At 49.7% G+C, this 27,725-nt stretch overlaps 1 protein-coding gene across 13 annotated transcripts; it reads left to right on the top strand.

Moving 5' to 3' along the window:
• Nucleotides 1–96: 96 nt before the first annotated feature.
• Nucleotides 97–25,914, top strand: Peg3 (paternally expressed 3). 13 transcript variants are annotated; one of them, XM_021236272.2, is made up of 11 exons: nt 4,469–4,606; nt 5,019–5,062; nt 5,466–5,500; nt 6,049–6,177; nt 11,598–11,728; nt 12,193–12,282; nt 12,912–12,995; nt 13,794–13,897; nt 16,965–17,067; nt 17,923–18,015; nt 18,122–25,914. In XM_021236272.2, exons 4-11 carry the CDS (start codon nt 6,113–6,115, stop codon nt 22,222–22,224), a joined length of 4,773 nt encoding a protein of 1,590 aa, XP_021091931.1. In that variant the 5' UTR covers nt 4,469–4,606; nt 5,019–5,062; nt 5,466–5,500; nt 6,049–6,112; the 3' UTR covers nt 22,225–25,914.
• The last annotated feature ends 1,811 nt before the right edge of the window (nt 25,915–27,725 follow it).

Genomic DNA, 27,725 nt, shown 5'->3' with positions numbered 1-27,725 from the left:
AGGCGTGGCGAGGGCCCGAGGCGGGCAACGGGGTCTCGGATTGGTCAGAGAAGAAGCTCCGCCTCTGCAGAGGACCCTGACAAGGAGGTGTCCCGCAGCCCTTGCTGCAGACGCTGGGGAGTCAGGAGTCGCGGGAGGACGAGCATTGGAGGAGAAGCGGAGAGATGTCCACTCTGGGCTGGTGGCGCCGCTGGGCGCCCGGTTCAGTGTGGGCGCACTAGACGGCCGACCTCGGTCGGGGTGCAGTGCTCCGGGAAGGTGAGTCAGCCAGCTCCCTGCCTGCCCAGTGGCATGCAACCTCTTGGACACCGTCTGCAGAGTTCAGACGGTGTCCGGGGCTGCGTGGCTGCGGGCCAGGGGCGGCAAACCATGTCACACATCAGCGCAGGTAGTTGACAAGGCTGCAAACTGCGCCTTCGGAAAGGTGGTTCGCCCGTGGGGGCGGCCGTGCTGCCGTAGGGATGTCAGATGGGCTGGAATCTGAGGGATACTCCATCTATGGAGGACCCGGAGCCCCTAGGAGTCCCGGGATCTTAGGGTCATAGGGTTTTTCAGGGCGAACCACCCAAAAAACGCCTGCAGAAACCGAGAGGCTCCCTGTCTCGTCTGCACGGCTGACAGCCCGAGTCCCCGACACAAGACCACCCAGGGGGACATCAGAGCAGCCACCGACTTCTGTGGGTTCCCTTTCGTTTGCTTAGCAGAGTCTAGGGGCTCTGCGGGTTAACCCGGTTAACCCCATCGCCGCGGTATCTGGCGAGCAGGGTCTCTGCAATGTAGCCATCCACCGCTATGCGCTGCCCCGTCCTCGGGGTGGGGGGCGGGTCTTGTTTTGCCGCAGTGGCCGTGGGCGGGGCTCAGAGCAGCGTAGGGGCGGGGCCAGGGCTGAGACGCCGAGAGCCTTTTTTCGGGGCTCCACCCAGCTGGCGCCATCTTGGAGGGTGGAGCGAGGTTTGCTGCGCAGGCTTATTCTGATTGGCTCCCTGCGGCAAGGGCGGGGCTAAGGCTGAGTGACAAGGGGGACGGGGACGGAGGGGGGAGGGACGGACTCCGCAGGCCCAGCCCACCGGGCGCCATCTTGGATGGGTAGCCGATTGGCCGCGCAGGCGCAGCTCTACTTGGCTGGGTGGAAGAGAGATCAAAAAGGCCGAAGTGATGTGAGAGTCTGGGGTGCCAGCTCTACACCTCCCCTGCCTTCCGGCGGCAGATGTGCACCCCGATTGTTGTCTTGTCTGCCCGGCTCGGTGGTCTAGACCCTCCGGTGTACGGTGGTCCCTAGCGTTGCCGCGCAAAGGCTGCCACCTCGCGGCAGGCCGGCGCACTGCCGTGGCTGGGCTTTGGTTAGAGAGACGTCATCGTCTGGTGAGGGAGGGGCTGTCGCCCCGTGTGAGTGATTGACAGCCACCACAGAGGCTTGCCGCAGTGACGTAACCGTCCGGGGCGCCATCTTGGACGACCCGCCCACCCGGCGGCAAGGGGGCGGTCTATCTGGAGTGACAGGGCCCATCCCCGGCGCCATTTTGTTGGCCAAGGGCGGGGCTTCGTGTATCTTGAGTGACAGCTGGACGGGCTTGCTGCAAAGAGGCGGGCTAAGAGGGTGGAGCTTTCTGGTCCTGAGTCACGGTGGAGCCCCGCCCACCCTGACGCCCATCTGGCTGGTGAAACGGGGGAGGTGTGGCTGGGAGGAGCTGATGCGCGGTGGGCGGAGTCTTGAATGACAAGCCCCGTCTGGCTAGCTGCTGCAAGGGGGGGGCCTGGGGGTGGGGCTTCCTCCTTGATTGACGTGGCGCCCATAGCTTTGTGGGTGTGTGTAGTTCTTGTCTTGAATGACAGGCCAGTGGGAGGGACTCTCTGGTCATGGGTTCCCCCCCACACACACACACAGAGCTCCGCCCAGTCTGGCGCCATCTTTGCTAGCGGCTTGCGGAGGAGTCTGGTGCCGACGCCATCTTGAATGGCGCAGGGGCTGGCTGGGGGCGGGGCGGGTCCGAGGGAGGAGCCTTCTCCTCGGGATTGATTGGGTCGCGCGAGCTGACGTCATCGGCTTGGCCTAGACAGGCGGTCTGAGGTTGTCTGTGGAAGGCATCACCCTGAGTGACAGCTGGAGGCAGGGCCCGCGGCGTTGCCAGCCCGAGGGGGCGTGGCCTCCCGCCTGCGGGAGTGACCGCGGAGCCCCGCCCACCCTGACGCCATCTTTGCAGAGTGACAGCCGGGTTTGCCGCAGGAGGCGGGGCAAAGGGGCGGAGCTCTGGTCCAGGCTGCCGCAGCGTCCCGCCCACCCGGGCGCCATCTTTAGTTGTCACCTTGAGCTGGCCGCTAGGGGAGGGCCAGAGGGAAGGCACCAGTTGTGATGGCGCACTCATGGCGCCCGAGCCCAAGTCAATGACAGCTGGGTTGGCTGCAGGGGGCGGGTCTGAGGGAGGGGCTTCCTCCTCCTGAGTGACTGGGCCGCCAAAGTCCGCCCACCCTGGCGCCATCTTTGTTGGCCACAAGGGGGCGTCTGATGTTCACTCTGCAGGTGTCATTTTGAGTGACATCTGGGCTTGCAGCAAGGAGGCGGACCAGGAGGTGGGGCACCCTGACTCCATCTTTGTGGGCCACAAGGGGGGCTTCTGGATCCCCCCCCCATGCAGGTGTCATCTTGAATGACACCAGGGGAGGGCTCCGGGGAGGGACTCTGTTCTTGATTGACGTAGTCCTCACAGCCTCACCCACGTCCCTGGCCACCTTTGCTGGCCACAAGGGGGCATCTGACATTCGCTACGCAGGTGCCACCTGTAGGTCCGAGGGAGAGGCTTCATCTTGGGCACAGCAGAGGGCGGGGGTCGCAGAGCCTCCATCTTATGTCCCCACAGGTGACTGCATAGGCATCAGAAGGGGAAAGGGAGGGGTTAGACGCAGTGGGAGGGAAGAGGTTGTTGGGTGGGGCATAGGAGTGGGGGGTGGGGGTAGGAGGGTGGGATGGGGGGGGGCCGGTCACCGGCAGCGCCCAGACTGCAGCCACTAGAGAGACACTGTGGCTGTCAAACTGTGAGTGAGTTCTCCCAGTGCTGTTTACTCAGAAATTTTAAGCCCCTCCTTGACCATTTGTTTCCTCTTAATTTTCACCCGAAACGTGTTTCCTTGCACGTAGAGGGCAGGGATGTCACATAGCTAATTAGTAACCAATTAGGTTTTCTGATTGGTTCCTCAATCCAGAATCCCCCTGAAGATGCCAAGATACCTCGGGGGTTTCTTCAGTGCCCTTGACATAGGAAAAGGCTGCAGTTAAAATCCAGGGCACGGCATGCGTCTTGAGAATAATTGCTTGCCTGTGACCTTTCATTCTGGGTGGGGTCCTGGACTCATCTGATGCCTGCCTCCGTAGGAAAAGCAAAGGCGAAGCTGTCTTGGGGTGAGTTCCCACCCGAAGAACACTGTAATGGTAAAATAGATGTGGCGCTTCATGTTTTCTTTTTTTCCCCCACAGCTCTACCTTCTTGATCTTCTATCCTTCTTGGAGACAACTGGCAAGAGGAAGACTGTCCTCCAACAGCTAGGCGGCTGGCCCAGGTGAGTCATACTCACACCTCAGAGCACCACACCCATCTTTGAAGTATTCCCTTTGCTTCACATTCTCCTGGTGAATATATATGCTACACACTATAAGAACACCCTTTGTACTCTCCAGAACACGTATACCTGTCTGGTGTGGGTCCTGAAGTTGCTAGAATTTGCACCCTTAGCCTTACTCCCTTCTTTCCAGTCTCCTGTCTTCCCCCCCTGACACTCAGGTTTCTTGTTTGCCTTTTGCTGGGTGATTTAAAAAGCAGGAGAAATTCTACTCTAGTATACACTTTGTGCCATGTCCTAGGAATACCATCTCAACTAGGAAAGGAAGTATTTTCATGGAGTATTAACGGGGGAATTAAAAAAAATTCGTAAAACGTGATTGTCTGCATTGTGCCCTTGAAAGTACACATTTGCATGGAGAAATGACCTTAATCTGGGAAAGGCCACATTTAAAGCTGAACTCTGGAGGATTATAAATGGTATGTTTCACGGGGAGAATAGCCTGATCAGAGGGGTCAAAGATGTTCCTCAGGGTTGCAGAGAGAGGAGCTGGAAACCCAGGATGTCTGGAGCAAGAGAAGAGGTGATAACTGACGGAAAAGGTGAGGGAAGGTAAGTTTGAGGGCTGCGTTATGACAGGCCTTAAAAGTCAATGGTAAGTACTTGGGCTTAACCGGAAATGCAATGGGAAGCCACTGAGGTGTTTGAACCACAAGAGGGACACGAAGATCACATGTACTTTTGTAGGGATCATCTGGTTGCAAGGTGCAGAGGGCAGGGTTTAGCCACACTTGGTTTGGGGAGACGGCTTGGCTTGGAGTCCCAACACTGGAAGACATGAAGGGGGCATGTTGGAGTGGTGCCAAGAGGGGAGACCTCACAGAACTTCCCTTTTTCACTAGTTTGCTGACTGATTCAGACCAGACATGATGAATGACATGATGAGGAGAAGTGAGGAGACTATCCAAAGGTTGTCCATTTGTTCAATCCATCCGCAAGTGTTGATACTCAGCCTATTTGGGACAGAATCATGCCAGACTCTGGCACTCCAGAAGTGAGTGGTATTATCCCTACCGAATGAGAACTCCTATTACCTGGAAAGTAAGGAAATGTGCTTAGCAAAACAGCCGGCTATGCTTTCGGGGGAGCGCTGCCTGGGGAGGGGCTAACATAGCAGAGCGGGCCCCTGGAGCTGGGTTGGTGTTTTCCTGGCCCACATGAAAGCCCCCAGGGATCCAGTATGGTGTCCAAGCCTACAAAGAGCTAGAGATCTTCCTTTTCTGAAGGGTTTGTGTGTGTACACCCACATGTTTACAAAGCTCAGGGACTTCACATAAAACTCTACTGTCATGGGAACTAGAACAAAATGCTCCCTCAAACCTGCTTCAGAAATCCGTGGTGGGAGAGGAATGTAGCAGGGACCCAAATACTAGAAAGTGTGTGATCAGCCAATTCTCTCCCTGTAGGCAAACCTACATGGGAAATGAAAGCATAATGAGGAGGTTGATGGGTGAGTATGAATCAGAACAGAAGGTTTAGAAGAACCCTGATGGCACTGGCCTTTAAGACAGCCTAGTGCAGCCACCTGGTCACTGTGACGCCAGTCACTATGGCCATCACAAGACCAGACTCCTGACCAGCCCCCACTCCCCACCATCTCCATTCAGGCTAGGTCTGATTAGAGAAGACCCCTTGCCTGTCGATGGTTGGATTAGCCATGCATTGTGATTTAAATTCCCATGCCCCTATCCCCTACAGTAAGATCAGCTGGTCATTCAGATAAGGTCAAACATGTCACGCTGGTCTAGAAGACATTTTGTGTCTTTGAAGTAGCCTTGTCTTAGTGCTGATCATGAAACTTGAACACTTAGCTATTATTTCCTCTCTTTCTGAACTTTGGGGAAACCCTCAAGAATGGACAACAATAAGGAGATTTGGCTGGAGTGTGGTAAGTGCTAAGCTTATATTGGGTAGAAGAGGCCCAGGATGTTGTAGAGATGACCTGAAAGCCACTAGACCAGAGGGTAGGGGTCATTATTCCTTGTTCACATTCCCATGTAAGATTCCTACTCCCCCTACCAAAAAAAAAACCCAACCCATTGTCCCATTTATACTCCTTTCTTGTTCTTAATTGGACCAGACAGGACACATAAGTTTAGAGAAGAGGCAAACCACCATCTAGTTTCCAGAGACCAAGTTACAATGCCTATGCCCTAGGAAACCACCCACTTCTTAAGTTGTCCCACAATAAAGATAGCTACCTTTGTCATAAGCATCCCAGGTGACCCTTGAGGTTATGTGAGTTTGAGACCCACTACTAGAAGAAGTCAGGCTGTAGCATGCACTTTTAAAAAAGAGTCAGGCTTGGGGTGAAGGGACACAGGACGATGACCCTGTCAGCGTTAGGGCACTTAAACGGAGAGGCGAGGTCAGGCCTGGGACCGGGACAGCACTGGACTCCATGACCATACTGAAGTAGAGACTGCTGGTCTGCAGAAAGAGGCAGGAGGCTGGAACAAACAAGAAGAGAGGAGACTGCACACCATGCTGTCCCTGAGCGATGACAAGAGTAACCTCCTCGGTTCCTGACTTTAAAGTTCTCAATTCCAGCCCCCTTTACATGAGGTAGGTAGACTGAGTTAGTGGGCTGAATGTAGGTGCGCCATGATGAGGGCCCAAAGTAAGTAAGTAGAGATGGGGTAGGAGGGATGGGTGGAGCTTCTCTCTCCTGTGAGGGGGAATTTGGGAGCCTGAGACCAAGGGCTGGAAGGTCACATGATTTCTCTCTTATTACACATAGCCCCAGACACACTTATCCCCTGAGATGTGTGCCCCTGCTTATCAGAATGCTCACCCGTGGTTTCTCTGTGAGCCAAAATCCCACCCCACTCCCCACTTGAGGCAAAGGATACCTAATGAACTCTATTATGCATTATGCTAAATTGCACGCCCACTCTCCTCTTGTAATTTTAAAGTGAGGTAGAAATAAAGTGTTACATAATACTGGTCGGCATCAGTGTGGCTACACAGACCACATGGCAATGCAATTTCCTACTAGACAGTGCCGCTGACCTGTGGTTGTACATATTCCAGGCCGTAAATGCAGCTTGTTTTCCATACAAAAGGCTGCTTCAGGCCTCTGTGTTTATTGACTCTCGCGAAGCTGAAAGACGGCCAGCATGGGAAGGGCAGACTCTTTACTAGCCCACATCACGTGCCCTCTCTCTTTACCTTCCCTCGGTACCAGCGCAGAGTCAGGCTAGTAGTATCTGTGGGTGCCTTTGGCCAGTATCCAGCTGGGACAATGAAGAAATGAAAGAAATGAGTTTTCCATGGGGCCAGAATTCAGTCTTGGTCTGTAAACAGGATGAAGTCGGATTCTGGGGGAGGGAGGGTTCAGTACCTGGAGCCCCCTTGAGCATGCATTGAGAGGGAAAGCAAACACAAATATCCACAGGGTGTGGCAGGCAGACTTCAGGAGATACAGGAGTCAATGAGGAAGGAGACCTTGTCCTGGGGATCCCAGCAGAGCAGTGGGAGGGCTGCTAAGCAGAGTAAACTATGTAGAAGAAAAAAAGAAACTAGATTTCTTTCTAATTTTTAAAATAGGTTTCTATTTTAAACTTTATTATTAAAATAGTTGCAAATTTAAAACACACACACACCTAGATAACCAGACCCAAAGACTGATTGGGCATTTAAAATATCACCCTAAATAGAACTTTTTCTTTTTTATTAACATGTCTTGGTGATTTTGGTTCCTCCATTTCATGAGGAATGTTTTCTCCCAGCTTAGTTTATATATACCCTTCCATACATCTAGATAAACACACAGTTGTAGTTTTCATGTATGATCAGGCCATTCACCAGCCATTTCAAACTCAAAATCCTCGTCTAGGAGTGTTTCCTAGTCAACTTCATTGTTTTCATGTACACACAAATCAGTGTATTTTCAGCAAGATTTTCAAAGGTTTAGTAGGGCTTGCAGAGTGGCTCAGCAGGTATTCAGTATGCTGGGTATGCAAACTAGAGGATGTGGGTTCAGATCCCTAGCACCCATATGAAAGCTGAGTACGATCGCCTATACATGTAACCTCAGCAGTGAGGGCCTGGGAAAGGTCAGTGGCCAGAGAGTCTTGCCAAAGCAAAATGGCCAGAGTCAATGAAGGAATGTCTCAAAAAATAAAGTGGAGAGTAATAGGAGGAGAGAAACACATGTAATAATAAAATTAAAATGAAAAGTTTTAGTGATACTGGTAAATGTGATCAGTGGGTGTGGCTTACAGTTTTAGAGTTTGTGAATGTGTTGCTGGGTTTTACATTTGTAGTTAGGAAATAAAGCTGTGACATTCCTCAACACTGTGACTCACTGATTAGGTTACAGCATCTGAAAAGATTTTGTTCTCACTTCCAGTTATTGATAAACTCAGGAGGCATGCTCTCTTCTGGGTACACTGACTTATTTTAGTTAGGTTACAATATATTTGTCAGTGGGCTGCAGTGGATTCAGCCTTCCAGAGAGGTATAATTGAAATGCATAATTTCTTAGGGAAATTCTGGGTTCTTGCTAAGGTCAAAGGCTGTCTAACCTTGGAAATAAATAGAGCCAACACTATAAAGCTATGGCTATCTACTCTTGTCTCTTTTGTTGAAATTAACCTTTTATTTAGTCCTAAGAATAATTCACAATTAAATAACCCAACTTTTTTGCCCTGATTTAAAGATTCTTCCTGTATAATTGAATTAAGCCCCTATATGTGTATATTTCCACATAAGTGCATACCTGGACTTCTTTATATTCCTTGTGTGGGACAGAACATGTTTTTGTACATCAGGATCATGTTACAGACAGTCTCCACCTTTCCTACACCTGCCTTTTCAGAATGCTACTGTTGTTTCTGTACAGTTAGTCTCTAGAAGCTGAATTGTCAAAGCTTCTCACAAGAAAGTCCTGTGTCTGTGTGTGCGTGTGAGAGAGAGAGAGAAACAGAGACAGAGACAGAGAGACACACACAAAGAGACAAAGATAGACACACAGTAACAGAAACAGAGAGATAGATACACACGCAGAGAATGTGTGTGTGAGAGACAGAGTCACAGAGACAGAGAGGCACACACAAAGAGACAGAGACACACACAGTAACAAATAAACAGAGAGATAGATACACACACAGAGAATGTGTGTGTGTGAGAGACAGAGACACAGAGACAGAGACACAGAGACAGAGAGACACACAGTAACAAATAAACAGAGAGATAGATACACACACAGAGAATGTGTGTGTGGGAGAGAGAGACAGAGTCACAGAGACAGACACACACAGAGTATATGTGAGTATGAGAGCATGTACTTTATGCATGTCTTTATTTAGGATATAAATTTTATGTCTTCCTATACATTTTTAAATGTCTCTCCACATTTGTAGGTACTTTGTAAGCATATTTATGGGGATTTATTTATTTTGCTATTAATGGGATTTTCCATTGCTATGTTTACCAATAAGATCTTTTTCAGGAGAAAATAGCACAATATAGCACACAGCATTATATTTAAAACAAGACAGTATTAACATCTTTTCCTTGCATATTTATGGGGATTTATTTATTTTGCTATTAATGGGATTTTCCATTGCTATGTTTACCAATAAGATCTTTTTCAGGAGAAAATAGCACAATATAGCACACAGCATTATATTTAAAACAAGACAGTATTAACATCTTTTCCTTTCATTGCATTAGTAAGGGCCTCCAAGATAGTGTGGAAAGGCGTTTGTGGTAGAGGAAATGCCTTCTTCCCAACACTAATCTGTTTCTCTGCATTTATTTGAGGTAGATCTTTATTGTGTGCAAATAATGGAATGGTGCATATGGGCTCACTCCCCTTTAATTCATTATCTGTAAAGTGCACCCCTTTAATTTATTATCTAAAAGTGCACCCCTTTAATTCATTATCTATAAAGAGCACTGTCCTTGGATTGGTAGGATAGCCTTTCATGGACATGCATAATTAATTTTTTAGATTTTGCTAGACTTATTAAATATTTTTGCATTTATGGACAAGAAAGATTTGCTGTAAAACACAGCAATAAAAAAGACTAGTGAGCCCCTACCCTGGGGACCGGTGCTAGGATATACACATGGGTATTTCGTTTGATGCTATTAAGCATTGTAGTGTTTCTGCCCTCCAGTGTGTTAGAGTTGCCTAAGGGTGCATATAATCCACTGTTAGATAAACTACATCTTGTCTATCACCAACAACACTCGAATGCTGCCATTCTTGCTGTCTGTTCTTGACTCTCTCAGGGGTAGCATAGGCATGGAGCTGATGGGACTCAATATACACACTTCTAATTTTGATGAGCTCTGCAGTTCTGCAAGCAGCATGCAAAGTGTGCTCACTACTTTGCAAGCACACAAACAGGAATGGTATCCCACTTTTGTTTTGTTTCTAGGCCCCTCCCTCCCCTTGTTTTAAAATTCGCAAATGAATCTTTCTATCCTCATGGGCTGGAGAGGTGGCTCGGTCAGTAAAGTGCTGGCCTTGCAGGCATCAGGACTGAGAGTGATCCCCAGAATCCATATTAAAAAATAAATTCAGACAGGGTAACAGTGTTCATCTTTAATCCCAGCATTCATGAGGCAGAGGCAGGCAAATCTCTCTGAGTTCGAGGTCAGCCCGGTCTACAAAGTGAGTTGCTGGAAAGCCAGGGCTGTTACACAGAGAAACCCTGTCTCAGAAAAAAATGAAATTCCGGTGTGAAGCTGGGCATGGTGACACATACCCTTAGTCTCAGCACTTTGGAAGGCAGGCATATATCTATGAATTCAGGTTAACTGGTCCACTTACTGAGTTCCAGACCCTGTCTCACACAGAAAAATAAAGGAAAAAGCTGTGATGTTGATATCTGTAATCCCAGTATGGGTAAGGTGAAGATAGGTGTATCCGTCTATGTGGTGAATTCCAGGCCAGTCAGACTCCCAAAAAGAAAAGATGGCTGGCAGTCGAGGAACAGCAAGAATAATCACAGAATGTCGGCCCCCAGAGGGCCAAGTTTTGGAACTGATACCCCTTAGAACGATGTATAACTGTGGAGGAGCTGATAGAAGTATTGGAGCTGTCCATCACTGTCTAGTCGGGAGCTCCCAGCCACTGCACCTACTTGGCACCTGAAATGTACTGGTCCACATGGGAGACTGGGCTTACTGCCTTTAAGCTGAAACAGCACACACAGTCAGCGGTGATGTGGTAGAGCCTCCGAGGCCTAGAGATAGTAGCAAGGAGAAAATGTAATCATTTGTAACCACAGTGCTCATACTTGAGCACCATTAGCATTTCTGTATGGCCATCCATTTCTTTGCATATTGTGCTGTAACAACTGCATTAAGGGCAGAAGTGGTAGGGTCAGGTCCACCTCTGATGTTATCCCCCTTGACACTTTGGCCAAAGAAGAGCTGACATCCAGTCTTAGTCATGGCTGGGGGTCTTGAGAACGTCCCCTATGCTTTCCATTGGCAAGTTAAACTTCCTAGGGATCTTAGCTTATTGAAGACAAGCTATGAAGGACTGTAAGTGCCACTGCCATCTCACAGATGACAGAGTTCAAGGCACTTGGTGAACTGCCCACTGTCACATAGCCAGTTAGCCTGAGAGCTCCTCAGATGTAGTTCTGGGGCAGTTCTTATTCCGATGTTGATGTCCAGCCTTCGACTCCTGCTACGTGCACATGGCTCCTTCCAGGGTCCAGGTGTGTTCGTGCTATCACAGACTGCCGCGTGTTCTCGGCTGACTCGTGTGTTCGTTCCTCCAAATAAGACCTTTTAATCTGAGTAATGCTAGCTCCAAATCACATGTCTACCACCGAACCTGAGGCATTCCGTGCGAGCTAGGGAGTGGCGTGACTAAAAGAGGCGGATGCCATCCTAGGAGGAGACCCCTGGGATCTGAGTTCTTTCAGAAGAGGCATTGGCACTAACTGTGTGTAGAATTTACTGGGCCTCACAAAACCCTGCCCGGGCTCTGAAAATTCCTCCTCAATTGGTTACAGGCAGACCCTCACAGCAAGAGGAGATCAGCCGACCATCCCTGAAAAGCTCAAGCCCTCGGGTACGAGCCAAATAGACAACTGTGAAAATCTCACCACTCCACTGGAGAATTACAAGATGTACCACCAGGAAGGTGAGGCACTGCAGAGGTCAACGTTAGTCAGCTTACACAGCATTTACTAGGATTGTGTCTTAGTTACTGCCATGACTGTTCTGGTCTGGACATTCTCTCTTGAGGGGTAAGGAAATAGGGTCACTCACTAGATTTGGCCTCCTAATGTCTCCATATATGGCCAAATGACTCCTGGAAAGCCAACTGTCCTCAGCTAAGAACCACCACTGAGCCAGCAGAAGAAAAGTGGGCCATCCTGAGGTAGAGAACCTTCCAGCCTGTCGGCTGCTTTTGTGTTAAGTAGAGATGGTCCCAGTCATGTTCCCCACCTAGCCTGTAGGTAGCGGGTGTACACAGAGGCCACAGAAGGGGCAGACATGAAGAGGAAAGTTCTGGTCACTGAAACTGCTGGGGAGAGGTAGCTGTAAGTGAGAACATAGGCCAGCGACGCAAAAGCATTGAGTTACTGTCTGGTGTCTTCTCAGACGATACCAACAGTGACATGACCAGTGACGACGACATGAGCCGAAGTGGGAGAGAGACCCCACCACCTCGCCCACCCCATTCTCTGAGCAGTGAGTGCCCCACCCCACCACCTCGCCCACCCCATTCTCTGAGCAGTGAGTACCCCACCCCACCACGCGCCTCATTATGAGAAGGCCTCTGTGAAGGCACAGATGATGCCGGAGGCTTCAGCATCACTCACAGAGCTGAGGAGAGCGGATTAATAGAGGCATTTTTATATCAAAATAGAGACCTACAATGGGATGGCATGCAGCTGTGTTTTAAACCATAACATACTATTTAGCATCTACTTAAGGCTGTGCTAGCAGAATTACCCCTAGTGGACCTGTGTTCCACTTCCTCGGGTTCCTTCCAGTAGAACGTGGTGCAATTTGAAGTCAGCTGGCCTGTGCTAGACATAGAATGTCTATAGTCCCTTTCCTGGATGGGGACTTGACCACGTCGAAGCTGAGAAAAACAATTGGGAGGTCTGAAGTGGCGCTAGCTTACAGACGTAACTCCAGTCCTTGCTGTGAAGCAAGCCCCACTTGGGAAAAGCTTGTAGGATAGCGACTGAGTCTGTGAGTCTAGAACTTTCCAAGTTATGCCCATCTCCTTGAGGGAGGCGTGTGTGCACACATGAAGGAAACACAGATTATGTCAAAGCGCTTCTGACCACTCAAATGCCCGGCCCGCCTAGGTGACCGTGACCAGGAGCGCAGGGGCAGGAGCAGAGAAGTGGAGCCTCGGGACCGCTGGCCATATACCAGAAACGCCAGAAGCAGTAAGTTGTCTGCGGGCCCGCGGCTCAGGCTGCGTGCACAGGGGCCTCCTGAGGCCCGAGGACTCAGTTTGGGCCGTATTCCTGGTACTAAAGTGTTTAGTTTGAAGCTCTCATTTCTGAACTTTCCCTCAGCAGAGCCATTTCTTGCCACTGTAGTTTACTCCCCGTTTTTTCCTAAGCAGATGTATTTTTAAAGAAAACTAGATGTTTACACACATACACACACACTGTATTGCTACAAAAAATGAACAAAATATATGAGTACCACAGACAGAGAGGTGACCTGGAAAGCAAACAGGTTTTCATTACGACAGCACTGCCTGCCATGGCTTCATGCAAAAATGGGGAGAAACTGCCGAATTAGAATAGAGCGGATAAACACCATGTCAATGTGCTATCGGTATTCATGCCACCACAGACTCTCTCTTGTTCCTCCTGGACTTGAAAGATACTGCACTTATCAGCAGGGCATCCGAAAAGTGTGCTCAGGAAATGATTTTCAAGCCCACCACATTTGCCAACAGTTGGGGGTACCCTATGGTGACCCTCTAGGCTTTATCTGTGGTCTCGGATGCCTGGACCCATACAGGTGTGGCGTGAGTCTGACTCTAAGATTAGGAAGGAAGGATGAGGCAGGGGTGCTGGGGTGTTGCAGAGCCCTTCCACGGGAAGCACAGAAAACATACACCCTTTTTGAACACACTCACATCCCAGGCAGGTTCTGAGGTTGGCAGGGATACCTGAGCCCTGCTGTGTTGGACCAGGTCTTGCACCCCCTGATGTCTCTCCTCCTTCTAGGGCTGCCTCATCGGGATCTTTCCCTTCCTGTGATGTCAAGACCCCATTTTGAACTGGACAGAGATGATGACAGACGCTCCATGGACTATGAGTCTCGTTCCCAGGTATGCTCAGGTTTCCTCTCTTTCCAGAAAAAAAAAACCTATCTTCATTTCATACCAAAGATACCCGTCTTTTCCCTGAGGATGTCTTCATCTACCCCTAGATACCCACTCGTGGCTGAGAGCCCTCAGTCACCCTTAAAGAGGAGGCAGGGATCATCCCAACAGGTGACCAGTGGCCAAGGTCACTGCTGCCTGTCTTTCAACTGATAGGGCAAGCAGCAGAAGGGTTCCAAACTTCTTAGTGCCCTCCCCCCAAGTCAGGAGCATTATAAGTTGTGAGTTTAGAATGCGGACTGGGAAGGGAGAACGAAGGCTCTGGAGCTGACGAGAATGGGGTGCAAAGGCTGGCTCTGCCACCTGCCGTGTGGGATTGAGCTGCCTCACTAATAAGCTGAACCTCAGATTCCTCATCAGTAAAAATGGATGCGGTGATTGTCTCCCAGCTCCATTAGGAGGAGTCAGTGAGAGTCACACACTCTGGTGTGGGTCGTGAGTCCCCGTTCTGTTGTCTGGCGCTTGGTAGACACACTGTGTTAGCAGTCACAGCCATCAGTGGGTAAGGGGCAGGAAGTGGTAGGGTAGTTGGTAAAGTTAGCCAGGACAAGGGATTTGAGCTGGAGAAGAGGAGAGAGCCTTGGCATCAGTAGGCCTCAGAAGGGAGGCAGGAGCCAGAGGCAGAGTCTTCATTTCCTTGGCAATTAAGCATCCAAGCCCCCGGTGGTCAGGACAGACAAGGATCTCTGCTCTGAGATGCTGTTGCCAGTGGTGATGTTCACAAAAATGTTGACTTGGATCAAAGGAAAATGCCTTCAGGGCAGCAACACTTGACCTCTGAGGGGCTGAGAGGAATGGGCGAGGCTCAAGGTTAGACAGCATCCCAATCTTTACGGAGAGTACAGGCAAAGGCTCTGTGATTAGAATTAAGTGCAAGCCAGGCATCTGGCAAAGCAGAGAGGAGCCAGGGCATGGCTGGGGCCCACGGGGCTGGGCTGCTGGTGCCTGATAGTTGAGCTTTGTCTAGTTTTTCGGCGTACATTCCTTTCCACGGCCATGTGTGAAGAGTTGCTGACCAAGGGCCGCGCCTGCAGAATGCAGGAGTCTAGATGCGGCCAATTCCCACTGACTCAGAGTAGAAGCGGGGGACACGAGGTGGCCTAAGTCACACGTTGAGGGTGTACAAAACAGAAAGCTGTCTTACTGTCTTTTCGATCACGTGTGAATCCCTCAATAGCTCATAGGAGTAGCTCATGCGGTGAAAACTGGGACTATGCCCCGTCTTCCCACCATCTTGTCTGCAGCGCATCAATATTTAAGTATCACAGTTGATGGCAGACAGAAAGCTAGTAACTGCTTTAAGGCCATTTACATGAACCTGTCTTCACACAAAAGCACCGTCTTGTTTGACTGAAGCAGTGTAGCTCAGACTTTATGCAAATGAGGCGGATGGGTAAATATTAAAGCGCGTGCATCCGCCATTGCGCTTGCGCTCTGGGTACCCCAGGGACGGACGGTGACCCTTTTGTCCCTCATGCTCCCATCCTCTTGACTGCTGTGCTCTCTGGCAGCCTCCACACTGTGGGCTCTGCTCTCCTGCGTCATCACAGGTTCACCTGTGTCCCCCCCCCAAACCTGGGTGTCACAGAGACTTGCCTCCACATTACTTGCCATGTGGAAAGAGGAGGGACACTCGACAAAAAAGAATTCATGTAGCTTTCTGGGTGGTAGTTTTGGGAAGTTTGCAGTGCTGCCTCAAATCTCTGTAGTGTGGTTTCTGTGTTCCTTTTCAGCCCTAGCCTAGAAATACTTTCATTTCTGAAACTCTGCTTACTCTCCTCCACCCTAATTTTTGTTGTTTGCTTCTTAATGATGGGACACGGGCAGTTGCATAGATGAAGTTTCTTAAACTATGATACCTGATATTTTTTTCTTTTTGCTGTATTCCCCCACGTTTCTATTAAAATCCCAGCCTCTTTCTAGTCACAGAACAGTAATAAATTTAACATCAAACCATTTGCATTTTCTTTGCATAATTCTCGTGATATTTAAACAACAGCCCCATTGTGGAACTTTGGCCCACAATGTTGCAACACTGCAAGTTCACGCCATTTTACAGTGAAGAACCTGAGGCTCTGAAAGACTTCCGTATCTAAGGTCGCACGGCTCACCAATGGTGCAGTCTGCTTTTGACCCTACAGTTCTCTCCAGCTCCAAAGCCTATAGACTCCCACAGCACCCTCTCCATCCTCCAGGATCCCCTTCAGGCCTCGGTGCCATGGCCCCCAGCATTGCAGCTCACCAAGACAGTGAAACTCTAGTACAGCCTTCTGGCAACAAGCAAAGGTCCTTTAGAATCCCACAGAGAAGACTCCTGACTATTACAGGGAGTTTGGTATTTCTTTTTGAGAGAAATGTCTATTAAGAGAAAAGGTAGCTCTAAGTCGGGAGCTTGGAATGCATTGAGTTACTTGGAAACCACACACACTGGAAACTCTACACTGTAGCTATGCTGTGCAGTAGAGAGACAGGAAGGGTACTCAGAACCACACTGTCTGACCAGATGTCCGCTAGAACACGTTTTCTTTGTGTTCCCATGAGTACACCACGCATGCTGATTCTTTAGCCTGCATGGGCTGTCCCCCTTACATACTGTACTCTCACCTACCACTTCTGGCTCCACCGGAGGCCCTCTGCAAAACCTCTGCTCACGATTCAGGCCCGCCCTGAACCGTCCCTCCAATGAACCCATGTAGCATTTATTATCTGTATCCCAATTTACTGTTTATTGTTCTCTAATCGTTTCATGAGTCTTTTCTCTCCAACCAAATTATAAGCTGCATGAGGGCAAGGAATATGTGTCATGCGTCTTTGGGATCTGCCTCAGAGTGTAGCACAAGGTAGGTACGACGTAGGCCCCTAGTACACTTGCCTTGGATCGCTCAGAACCCCAAATACCGTGAGCACTTCCTATATAACTTCATATACGTAGCTCCCATGTCGCCAACATTATTCTCTTTTTGAACATCCATGGGGACAGATTCCATTGAGAGGCCTGTGTTTGATGTTCTAGGATGCTGAGTCATACCAGAATGTTGTGGACCGCAAAGAGGACAAGAAGCCTCAGAATCCAATTCAGGACAACCTAGAGAACTACAGGAAGCTGCTCTCACTGGGTAAGCACCCACTTCCTTTGGCCGCTTTCAAACCCATCACTGGAGCCCTTGTCACCTCTCTCGTTTCAAGTCATTTGAGTCCATGCCCAGTATATTTAGATCTTGAGGATAACAGGAAGTCTTTGGTAAACTTGCCCATCTGTGGAGAAGTGAGATTTGAGTATTAAAGAAATCCATCTAGCTCTGATTGGAAAATATATTATATAGACTGGGGCCATGTTTATGTATGACTCCAGGCCCCAGGTGGACTCCTTCAGAAGCCGTGTAGCCTAAACTGGCAGTGGGCAGTTGCTGTGAAAACCCGAGGGTTCTATGGAGTTAGTGAGTAGCTAGAGAAAGTAGAGGAAGGAAGAGAGTGGCCCATGCCTGAAGTCACAGCACCCTCTGATGAATCTGAGCATCACCAATTGAGGCCAGCCTTGGCTACCTACAAAGTGAGACCCTCTAAGAAAGAACCGAGGCTCTCAAAAAAGTGGGCAAAAGGTGGAGACTACAAGAATGTACTGAATTCATGCACATCGGAGGTGTTTGTCAGACTTTGTAGATGCAAACACTTTTAAGGTAGTCAAAATGTAGATTACAACAGATTAGAAAATGGAGACTACAAGAATGTATTGAATTCATGCACATCGGGGGTGTTTGTCAGACTTTGTAGATGCAAACACACTTAAGGTAGTCAAAATGTAGATTACAACAGATTAGAAAATGAACACAAAGAAAAATGAAAGACATTCAAAGATTTGGATATGAGATATTGGATATTTACTGTGGGTGGTTGGGGGAAAGGTTCCATTCATGGCAATGAGTCTGAGTCTTCGACATAAGTTTGAGCCACCATTTTGTTCTTGTAACCAGGAGTACAGCTCGCCGAAGATGACCGACACTCTCACATGACACAGGGCCACTCTTCGAGACCCAAGAGAAGCGCCTACCCAAGCACCAGCCGAGGTGAGTGACAAGCCGACCCCACACTCCACATTCTCAAACACCACAGACACATACTGTCCTGAGCTTAGGGACAAGGGAAGAATTCCATATGGGGGTTTCTTTCCAGGTCTGAAACCCATGCCTGAAGCCAAAAAGCCAGCGCACCGACGCGGCATCTGCGAGGATGAGTCTTCTCACGGAGTGATAATGGAAAAATTCATCAAGGATGTGTCCCGTAGCTCCAAATCCGCACGAGCCAGGGAGCTGAACGAGCGTCCTCCTCCGCGCTTCCCCAGGCCCAGCGACAACTGGAAGGACAGTTCCTCAACCAAAAGGGAGTCGGTGATCCAGGAGAGAGTTTCTGAGGGGAGCTCGTTCAGGGGGGGGTTCAGGGTCAACACAGAGCTGCTCAGAAACCGAGCTCAGGAGAGGAAGAGGCGTTACCACTTTGATTCTGATGAGAAGGGTTCAGGCCACGAGCCTAGGAGCTGCGTGCGGAAGAAGCCTTTCGAGTGTGGGAGCGAGATGAGGCAGGCTATGAGCATGGGCAGCCCCAACTGCGCCCCCAGCACGGATGCCCAGCCCATCGATCTGGGGGCGGACCCGTACGTGTGCGATGAGTGCGGCAGGTCGTTCAGTGTCATCTCCGAGTTTGTCGAGCACCAGATCATGCACACCAGGGAGAACCTCTATGAGTACGGAGAGTCCTTCATCCACAGTGTAGCTGTCAATGAAGTGCAGAGAGGCCAGGGTGGAGGGAAACGCTTCGAGTGCAAGGAGTGTGGGGAGACCTTCAGCAGGAGCGCTGCCCTGGCAGAGCACCGCCAGGGCCACGCTAGGGAGTACCTTGCCGAGTGCAAGGACCAGGAGGACGAGGACGCCATCATGCCGAGCCCGACCTTCAGCGAGCTGCAGAAGATGTACGGCAAAGACAAGTTCTATGAGTGCAAGGTGTGCAAGGAGACCTTCCTGCACAGCTCCGCCCTGATCGAGCACCAGAAAACCCACGGCAGAGGCAACCCGGGAGATGACGAGCGTGAGCGTGAACGCGAGCGCATGCGTGCACGGGCCCGGGAGCAGCGGGAACGGGAGCGCGAGCGAGAGCGCGAACTGGAGCGCGACCCCAGAGAACCCTTTCTGACCTGCCCCAACTTCGGCGAGTTTCGGAAAATGTGCCGGAAGGAGAAGATCTACGAGTGTAAGGTGTGTGGAGAAAGCTTCCTTCATCTGTCGTCCCTGAAGGAGCATCAGAAGATCCACACCAGAGCAAACCCATTCGACAATAAGAACAGGGTGTGCGAGGAGACCTTCGTCCCCAGCCAGGCCCTCAAAAGGCGCCAGAAAACTTACCGGGAGAAGCTGTTCGACTTCAACAACTCCAGAGAGGCCCTGATGGAGAGCGCAGGCCCCGGTGACCACCAGAAGAATCGTTCTCGAAAGAATTTCTTTGAAGGCAGGGCATTTGAGAAGCCCTTTACCGAATCTCAGAAGAGTCACACTATAACGAGACCGCCTGGGAACAAAGACGAAGACAAGCCGTTCACCATCAGCTCCAACCCTAACGACAAGCCCAAACTCCCCAGCATGGAACACGGCGGCCAGGGGAGGCCTTTCCAGAGATCCGTCATTCACAGCTTGGGCCCTGCAGAGATGCGCAGGATTCGCGGGGTATTCACCAAACCCAGACCGCTGGTAGAGTCTAGCACCCAGACCCCAGGTACCTTCAGCCACCCCAGAGTCCTCTCTGGAGGGAACGCCTATGAAGGAAAGGAATTCAAGGCATCCGTCATCCACAGCATGCCTGCTCCACGACCTCTGAAACGTCACAGAGTCAATGACCAGGTTGAGTGCAACGAGGGCGCAGAGTCCTCCATTTTCATCTCAGATCTTAACAACAAGCGCCGGAAGATTCCTACCGGAGACGACACTTACAAAGGAAGCAACGGCAACAGCAAGGACCCCATCCTCCCGAGTGTCCCCCGGGCTGAGCCCCCAAGTCTTTCTGGAGAGTCCCGTGACTCCAACCAAGACGTCACGTTTTCAGTTCCCAGCTCCAGTGTTCGCGAACACCAGAAAGCCCGTGCCAAAAAGAAGTACATCGAGTCCAGGAGCAACGCGACCTCTGTGATCCACTCCCTGGGACCCTTCGGTGACCTGCAAGCCATCCGCCGCAGACCCAAGATCTTTGAGTGTCAGGAATGTGGGGAGGCCTTTGCCCGCAGGTCTGAGCTCATCGAGCACCAGAAGATCCATGACAGAGAGAGGCCCTCCGGAAGCCGACTTTTTGAGCGATCTGTCATCCGCAGCCTGGCCCCGGCCGACCCTCAGACCAGCTACGCCCAGGAGCGTTTCGTTCAGGAGCAAGTGCGCAAATTCAGAGCGTTTGGACAGCGCTCTGCTACCAGCAACAACAGCCTCAGTGTTCAGAAGATCTACGCCCAGCAGAAGCATTATGCCGAGGAACCCCATGCTAAAGAAACTCAGAAGATTCACGACAGAGAGCCCCAGGGTAAGCAGCCCCACGGCCAGGAGCCTCACGGCGACGAGCCCCAGGACAAGGAGCCCCTCGACCAGGACATGCGCAGCGAAGAGACCCAGGGCGACAAGCCCCACGGCCAGGAGCCTCACGGCGACGAGCCCCAGGACAAGGAGCCCGTGGATCAGGAGATGCGCAGCGAAGAGACCCAGGGCGACGAGCCCCAGGGCCAGGCCAAAGTCGACGACATCCCAATGCAGGCCTCAAGCCCTGAGGAGCGCCAGAAGGATGACGCGAGCGACACCATCTACGAATGCCAGGACTGCGGCCTGGGCTTCGCCGACCTGGCCGACCTCACCAGCCACCAGGATGTGCACAGCCGAAAGTCTCTGGTTGACAGCCGCGAGTACGCACACTCGGAGGTGCACGTCCGCTCGGTGAGCGAATTCGAGAAGAAGTACTCGGGAGAGAAGCTGTACGAGTGTCCCAAGTGCGGGGAGTCTTTCATCCACAGCTCGCTGCTCTTCGAGCACCAGCGAGTCCACGAGCAGGACCAGCTGGGCTCTGCCAAGGCCCCCGACGACGGCCTGGTGGCCGTCATGCCCGCGAGGCCCCGGAGGAACCGGGCCGCCGAGGTGAACCCCGCCGTGGCTGGCTCCGCCATCCGCTGCCGTCAGTGCGGGCAAGGCTTCATTCACAGTTCTGCCCTCAACGAGCACATGCGACACCACCGCGACGACGAGGCCATGGAGCACGGTGAGCTGGCGGAGGAGATTTTCATGCAGGGCCTGGCCCTCACCGAGTACCAGGGAAGCGAGACGGAGGAGAAGCTGTTCGAGTGCACCATTTGCGGCGAGTGCTTCTTCACCGCCAAGCAGCTGGGAGACCACCACACCAAAGTCCACAAGGACGAGCCCTACGAGTACGGGCCCTCCTACACCCATGCCTCCTTCCTCACCGAGCCGCTCAGGAAGCGCATGCCCCTGTACGAGTGCAAAGACTGCGGCCATTCCTTCCTAGACGACACCGTCGTGGCCGAGCGGATGGTGTTTCACCCCGAGCGGGACGGCGCATCGGACATAGTCGCCGCCACCGCCCGAGAGGTCGAAGCCAACGTCCTCATTCCACAAGAGGTCCTGAGGGTCCAGGGGTCCAATGCCGAGGCCGCGGAGCCCGAGGTGGAGGCCGCGGAGCCCGAGGTGGAGGCCGCGGAGCCCGAGGTGGAGGCCGCGGAGCCCAACGGAGAGGCCGAAGGGCCAGACGGAGAAGCGGCGGAGCCGGACGGAGAAGCCGAGCAGCCCAACGGAGAGGCGGAGCAGCCCAACGGCGATGCCGATGAACCGGACGGAGCCGGGATCGAAGACCCAGAAGAGCGAGTCGACGAGCCCGAGGAAGAGGTTGAAGAGCCCGAGGGAGATGCGGATGAGCCCGACGGAGCAGACGTCGGAGACCCAGAAGAAGAAGGAGAAGATCAAGAGATCGAGGTCGAAGAACCGTTCTACAACTGCCACGAGTGCACGGAAACCTTCGCTACCAGCGCAGCCTTTGGCGAGCATCTCAAAAGCCACGCCAGCGTGATCATCTTCGAGCCAGCCAACGCTCCCGGGGAGTGCTCCGGCTACATTGAACGCGCCAGCACCAGCGCCGGTGGCGCCGAGCAGGCCGATGAGAAGTACTTCAAATGCGACGTGTGCGGGCAGGTCTTCCACGACCGCCTCTCCCTCGCCAGGCACCAGAATTCTCACACTGGCTGAGAATCCAGGCCGAGGGAAAAACAACAACAATAACAAAACCAAACCTTCCTCCCAGAACCAGACCCTTAACAAATCACAGAGAGAGCCTACACCAACCCATAATGTTAATAGAAACCCGCCTTGCTATACCCATGCCGGACTTCTCATCGAATCACGCAGACTGAAACCAAAAAGAGATTGGATGCAGACTCTTTTTGGTCTTGGCTCTTCCCTTCCGAACACTCGGGAAAGCTAGAGCCCACATTTCACTCTTCATCTGAGTAACTAGATTGAGGGAAAACCCAGTGACTGACTATTCGGGACCACAGAGGTTGCCCCAATCGACTGTAAATGACACTCCTCTCATACCCTATACATAATGACTCCTGCCGTGTACATAGATGAGCAAACCACAGTGAACCCATGATACATATATATTTGGATTTAGTGTGCTATAGAATTTACAGTTTACTCGACAGAGCTACCTAGCCCGGTGCTCTGAATTTTTTTTTCCCTGAGGAGGAAGAGAGCAACAATTTAGCATATATTCATAAGTGTTGTCCATCCTGCGGAAGCTTTACTGTGCACCGTTTGAACCCCATTAGTATCCTCCCCAGTAATGGACCGTTTTCTCCCCTACCTCTTAGATAGTCCTGTGAAGGTGTGAGTGTGAGACGCCGCGTGTCGTTAAGTCCTGGCTGCGTGAAAACAGACATTTTAGCTCCCACACGCAGCCACTTGGTGTGCTCCCAACCCCCTTGAGACTGACTGTGTAACCCTTTCCAGTATGTGGGTTTGTCTCTGCGGCCCAACCCATCACCACATTTTATATACCTTACAGTGGTTTTCATGCAAAAAAAGAAACAAAAAACAGAAAAACAACAACAAAAAAAACCCACCCCATGTTACACATTTGAGGTGTTCTTTAAGGTTTGGGTTCCTGTTTTCTAACCAATTCATCGTGTGTTTGATAGTGAATTCGTGATACCTGAAGCTTTGCCCTGTAAATCTTAATGTCTTTGCCTTTAAAGAGTGGGTGACAACCATCGCTAGATCACAGCAGTGCCTAATGAAGGTTGGGAACCACACGAGAGGCTCTTACAGTGTAGATAAGGAAGCAGGCCGGCAACCTTTCATTAGCTCTGCTGTGCGCTTCCTGCCTTAAAGTGACAAGTGGCAGTGTCGTCCTCGTCCTCGTCCTTGAGTCACCTGCGTGCTGTTGTATGTGCTTGCCACAAGTCAGTGTGCTCCCGGGGTGCCCAGGAGCCCGTATCCTTAGATCTCTGTGTCCCCACACTTAACCCCCTGTCCTCGCTGTGTCTGTCAACCCTAAGTCAGACTTGCATTTTAAAAAAGCAAACACACACACACACACACACACACACACACACACACACAAGCTTTCTTTATAGTTAATCCTAGCTTAACATGGACTCAGGTTCCCCGGCAGCCTTAATTTCTTTTTGTTACCATTGTTCTTTCTCATTGAGCCCTCCTCAGTATTGCTGAGCTTTCCATTCGGTGTCCCGTGTGTCTGTCCGGATGTCAGCAGTTGTCCTCTTGATCACAAACTGACTTCCCAGCTTGAGATTTCCTGCGTCCTTCTATGGATTGCCTGCGCTCCTTTACTTCCCCTCCCCTCGCATAATGGCTATATAAAGACAATTTTTTGGCCTTCTGTTGGCTGGGGAAAAAAAAATTTAAAAAGTTTTAAAAAATTAAAAAAAAATAATGAAGTGGATCTGTAGCTGAAAGATCGAAAGCCGTGTACAGATCATCTGAGAGAGAGAGAGAGAGAAGTGAGGTGCCTGCTGAGGAAAGGGGTCTGACTCTTTTAGGCCTCTAGATCTGTAGGACTGGGGCTCACGGGGAGCGTGCCACCGCCTCAAGGAATGGCAACGTCCTTGGAGGTTGATGAGCGATGGGCAAGAACGCAGCGAGCCAAAGAGGGGAGTCCCGGGATGACAGCAGATCTAGGAAGGTGACAAGACAGACTAGAGAAAGCACCCTCAGCAGGGGCTGAAGGGCAGGTGGTGAGAAGGAGTTGAAAGAAGTGTCCTGGGTCGTTGGAAGAAAGGCCTTCTTGGTGGCATGGCATGGGTGAAGACCAGCTGCATAGAGAGACCCCACGTAGGAACGGACATCCAGGGAAACGGAGGCAATGGTACGTTGGGGGAGCACCCTTGAAATGGAAGTCAGCATTGATACCATCTGGGGAAGTCTGGGGATTCGTTATCATTGACAGTGTTACCCCACTAGCTCCTTTTTAGAAAGCAACTCGTCAAGAAGTCTGAGTGTCCACTCTAACCATAACTGAGTGAGTAGAAGATTAGGAACAACTGGAATGCCAGACTGTAGGAGAAGAATTATGTCGAAGTGCCCTGGATTCTGATGCAGTTGTTTAAAAGCGATAATCAGGAAGAGTTGGGTAGTGGATATTCACAGGATAGGAGGTGGAGAAGGCAGGACACAAAAATTATATTTATACTACAATTATAACTGTTTTAAAATGTACGCTTATAGTCAAAAGCTATTGTGTTGTTGTAGGCTTATAGTCGAGCATTATTTTCTTAAATTTCTAGAATGTTCTTTATGGTAGTGTTACTCAAAAGTTAAGGATCACATTTCCATCATGAACATAATTGGAGTTAATTAATGAAACATGGGAAATAACAGAAAAGTGGAGGAAAGATAATCCATGTCCCCACCATCCAAAGATAGATATACTCCTTAATATCTTGTTTTTCTTGTTGCTGTGCACAGGTTTATATATTCTAACTGTGTCAAAATGTGTATTCAAGATAGTTGTTCTAGTACTCCTGTGTAATTACGGTAAAATACCTTGATCTGTATGCTCCCTGTAATAGTCTCCTGATAATAAGGCTTAGTATGTAATGCCACCATTATAAGCATACTATGTACCCGGTGAAAAATTGGAAAATACAGTAAAATTGAACAGAAAAATCTGTCCCCATTCCCCACATCCAACAACTGTTAAGATCTTCACCTGTGTCCTCCACCTTGTGTCATCGCACAAACTTGTGATTAAAACAGTGTTAAATAGATTTGCGTAACGTATAAAACAAAAAGAAACATGGGAAACAATTAAAAATAGTGTTGGGGGGTGGTTCATGGGTAAATACTTTGTTCCAAATTTCTTGAATAATCTTTGGTGTCTGGGTAACAAACTTTATGTATGTATTCTGCATCACAAGTATAAGACATACTCAAAGAAAACTGGGAAAACTAGTGAAGGAGAAAAAAAACCATCTGTTTTTCCAACAAGTTCCTGGTAACACCTGGATCTGTGCACCACGTGTGTGATTATTAGGGTGTCCACCGAAAAGTACATAGTGTCAACAGACGGAAGAAAAGTGGAGAAGTGCGGAATAGCGGGGGTTGACTGTGACAGGATTACAGTGAAGTGTGTTTTCTCAGTTTCTTTGAGGGGTCTTTAACATAGTGTTCAAGTAGGCTGCCCTTATTGCTTATATTTCCATTATATATGCAGTATGTGTCCATCCTAGTAGCCTCGAAGATGTGGAACTGTAGAAGAGAAACTCACCCATATTTTCATCACCCAAAGACTGTGTTAACATCTCAATATATTTTCTTTGTCTTGTTTCTGTGCACAGGCTTTTGGTTTGTTAATATGGTTGTAGTTGTTCTATATTGTAATAGTGTCAACAATAAAAATAAAGTTAAAAATAAGATAACTCTCAGTCTCTTCTGTTTCTAGTTTATGTGTTTGGGCTTGGTAGCATTGTGGGGACTTGCTGCCGTTGATAAAGTTACAAATTCAAAATGTCAGTGGCCCCTTAACCCTACAAAGTTTGACTTACAAATCTTATTATTAAAAAAAAAAACTTTGTGTGCACATACGTACATGCATGGATATTTGTGTGTGAGTGTAGGCACATATACCATGTCCCAGCGTGGGTGTGAAAGTCAGATGACAGCCTCAAGTGTCAATGCCCCCCCTTCCCATTGTTTGAGAAGAAGTTTCCTTTTGTTTCCCACTTGGATCCCAGGGTAGATGGCTGGCAAACTTTTGGGTTCCTCCCGTCCCAGCCTCCTCAAGGGACGTCTGTAAAAGTGTTGAGATTACAGATGCGTGCAACAGCTGCAGGCTCTGGGTGGATTCTGGATTTTAATGCTTTTGTCACAAGTGCTTTTTTGTAAGCATTGCATATTTCAACAATTCTCAAGGATCTATGGATTCTACTTGGGTTCATATTTTTAACTGCACCTCGAAGACTAAATCATATTTTAATCATACTACATCATAACTACCCAGTAGTGGTTTTAAATTTTATTATAGTCATGAATATGTTTAGGTTAGTTGAAGGGGGCATTTTTAATCAGAAATATGAGATTCTGTAAAACAAGGGTTCATGAATCATCAACATAAGAATAGTAATATTCGGGTCTAACGTTGCAATGAGGCATTTATTCCTAACTTTTACAGAAGACTAAAAAGGGTTTATTTCAGCTCATTATTTCAGCCTAGATTCACCACCAGGAACATAACAGTTAAGCTGGTGCAACATGTGCTCTTCCCACCAGCCTGGGCCCAGAGCCACATCAACCGCAAATAATACACAGAGACACTATATTAATTATGAAACTGTTGGCCATTTGCTATGATTTCTTAATGGCTAGCTCTGACTTAATTATTAACCCATAATTACTAATATATATTTTTATAAGGTCTTATCTTACCAAGAATGCCAGACTTGCGCCCTCTCCCGGGATCACATGGCGACTCTCTACCCTTGACTACATTTCCCAGAATCCTCCTTGTCTCCTAATCCCACCAATCTTGCTTCCCTATTATCAACCAGTCAGACAAACGTATACACAGAAGGACATCCCCCATCAAGCTGGTTATCCTAGCTATCTATGTTGGAGAAGGTGAGTGTGTGTGTGTGTAATGTGCATGGAGACCAGAGCTTAACCTTGGCTGTGCCATCCCTTGGGTACCCACCTTGTGAAGTTCCCTGATAAAGCCAGCATGACTGACCAGTGACCCCCAGTGTTCCTTTTCCCCACCCCCACCCCCAAACAACAAAAACAAAGTGCTGGCATTACAAGTCTGTGCTGCCACGCCTGGCTTTTTATGTGAGTTGTGGGTATCAAACCCAGGTCCTCATGTTTGAATGGAAAATACTATTTCAACTGGGCCATCAGCTGAGTCCTCTGAGAATTAATTATTACGCATGCTTGTAGCTTTATAATGACAAGCAATGTAAAGCCTGTTAGCTCACTGGATTCTTGTAGGTGACTACGATGGGAAGACCATACCCTCCACGGCTGCTGCATCTCTGATTCCATAACTCAAATGTGCTCACCCCACTTCCTCTACTCACCCTCCACAGTCCACAATTGGACTTGGCTCTTAAGATAGGACAGTGTAAATTTCTCTGAATTCTAGTCACTCTGGCCTCTGGCAGAGTCCTGAATGTTTTCATAGTTCTAAAACTTTTATTTACGCAAAAATGAAGCCTCATTGAATTATGGTG

Source organism: Mesocricetus auratus, unplaced genomic scaffold (assembly GCF_017639785.1).
Source record: "Mesocricetus auratus isolate SY011 unplaced genomic scaffold, BCM_Maur_2.0 Super-Scaffold_100037, whole genome shotgun sequence".
Classification (NCBI taxonomy): Eukaryota; Metazoa; Chordata; class Mammalia; order Rodentia; family Cricetidae; genus Mesocricetus; species Mesocricetus auratus.
Note: the sequence above shows the minus strand (reverse complement) of the source record. Positions and strands in the feature narration are given on the sequence as shown.

Coding starts and splice junctions, on each gene's coding strand:
- Peg3 (XM_040733802.1), top strand. CDS start 6,113: ATGACAAGAGTAACCTCCTCGGTTCCTGACTTTAAAGTTCTCAATTCC. Junction 6,178..11,597: donor TCCAGCCCCCTTTACATGAG/GTAGGTAGACTG, acceptor AATTGGTTACAG/GCAGACCCTCACAGCAAGAG. Junction 12,996..13,793: donor TACCAGAAACGCCAGAAGCA/GTAAGTTGTCTG, acceptor TCCTCCTTCTAG/GGCTGCCTCATCGGGATCTT.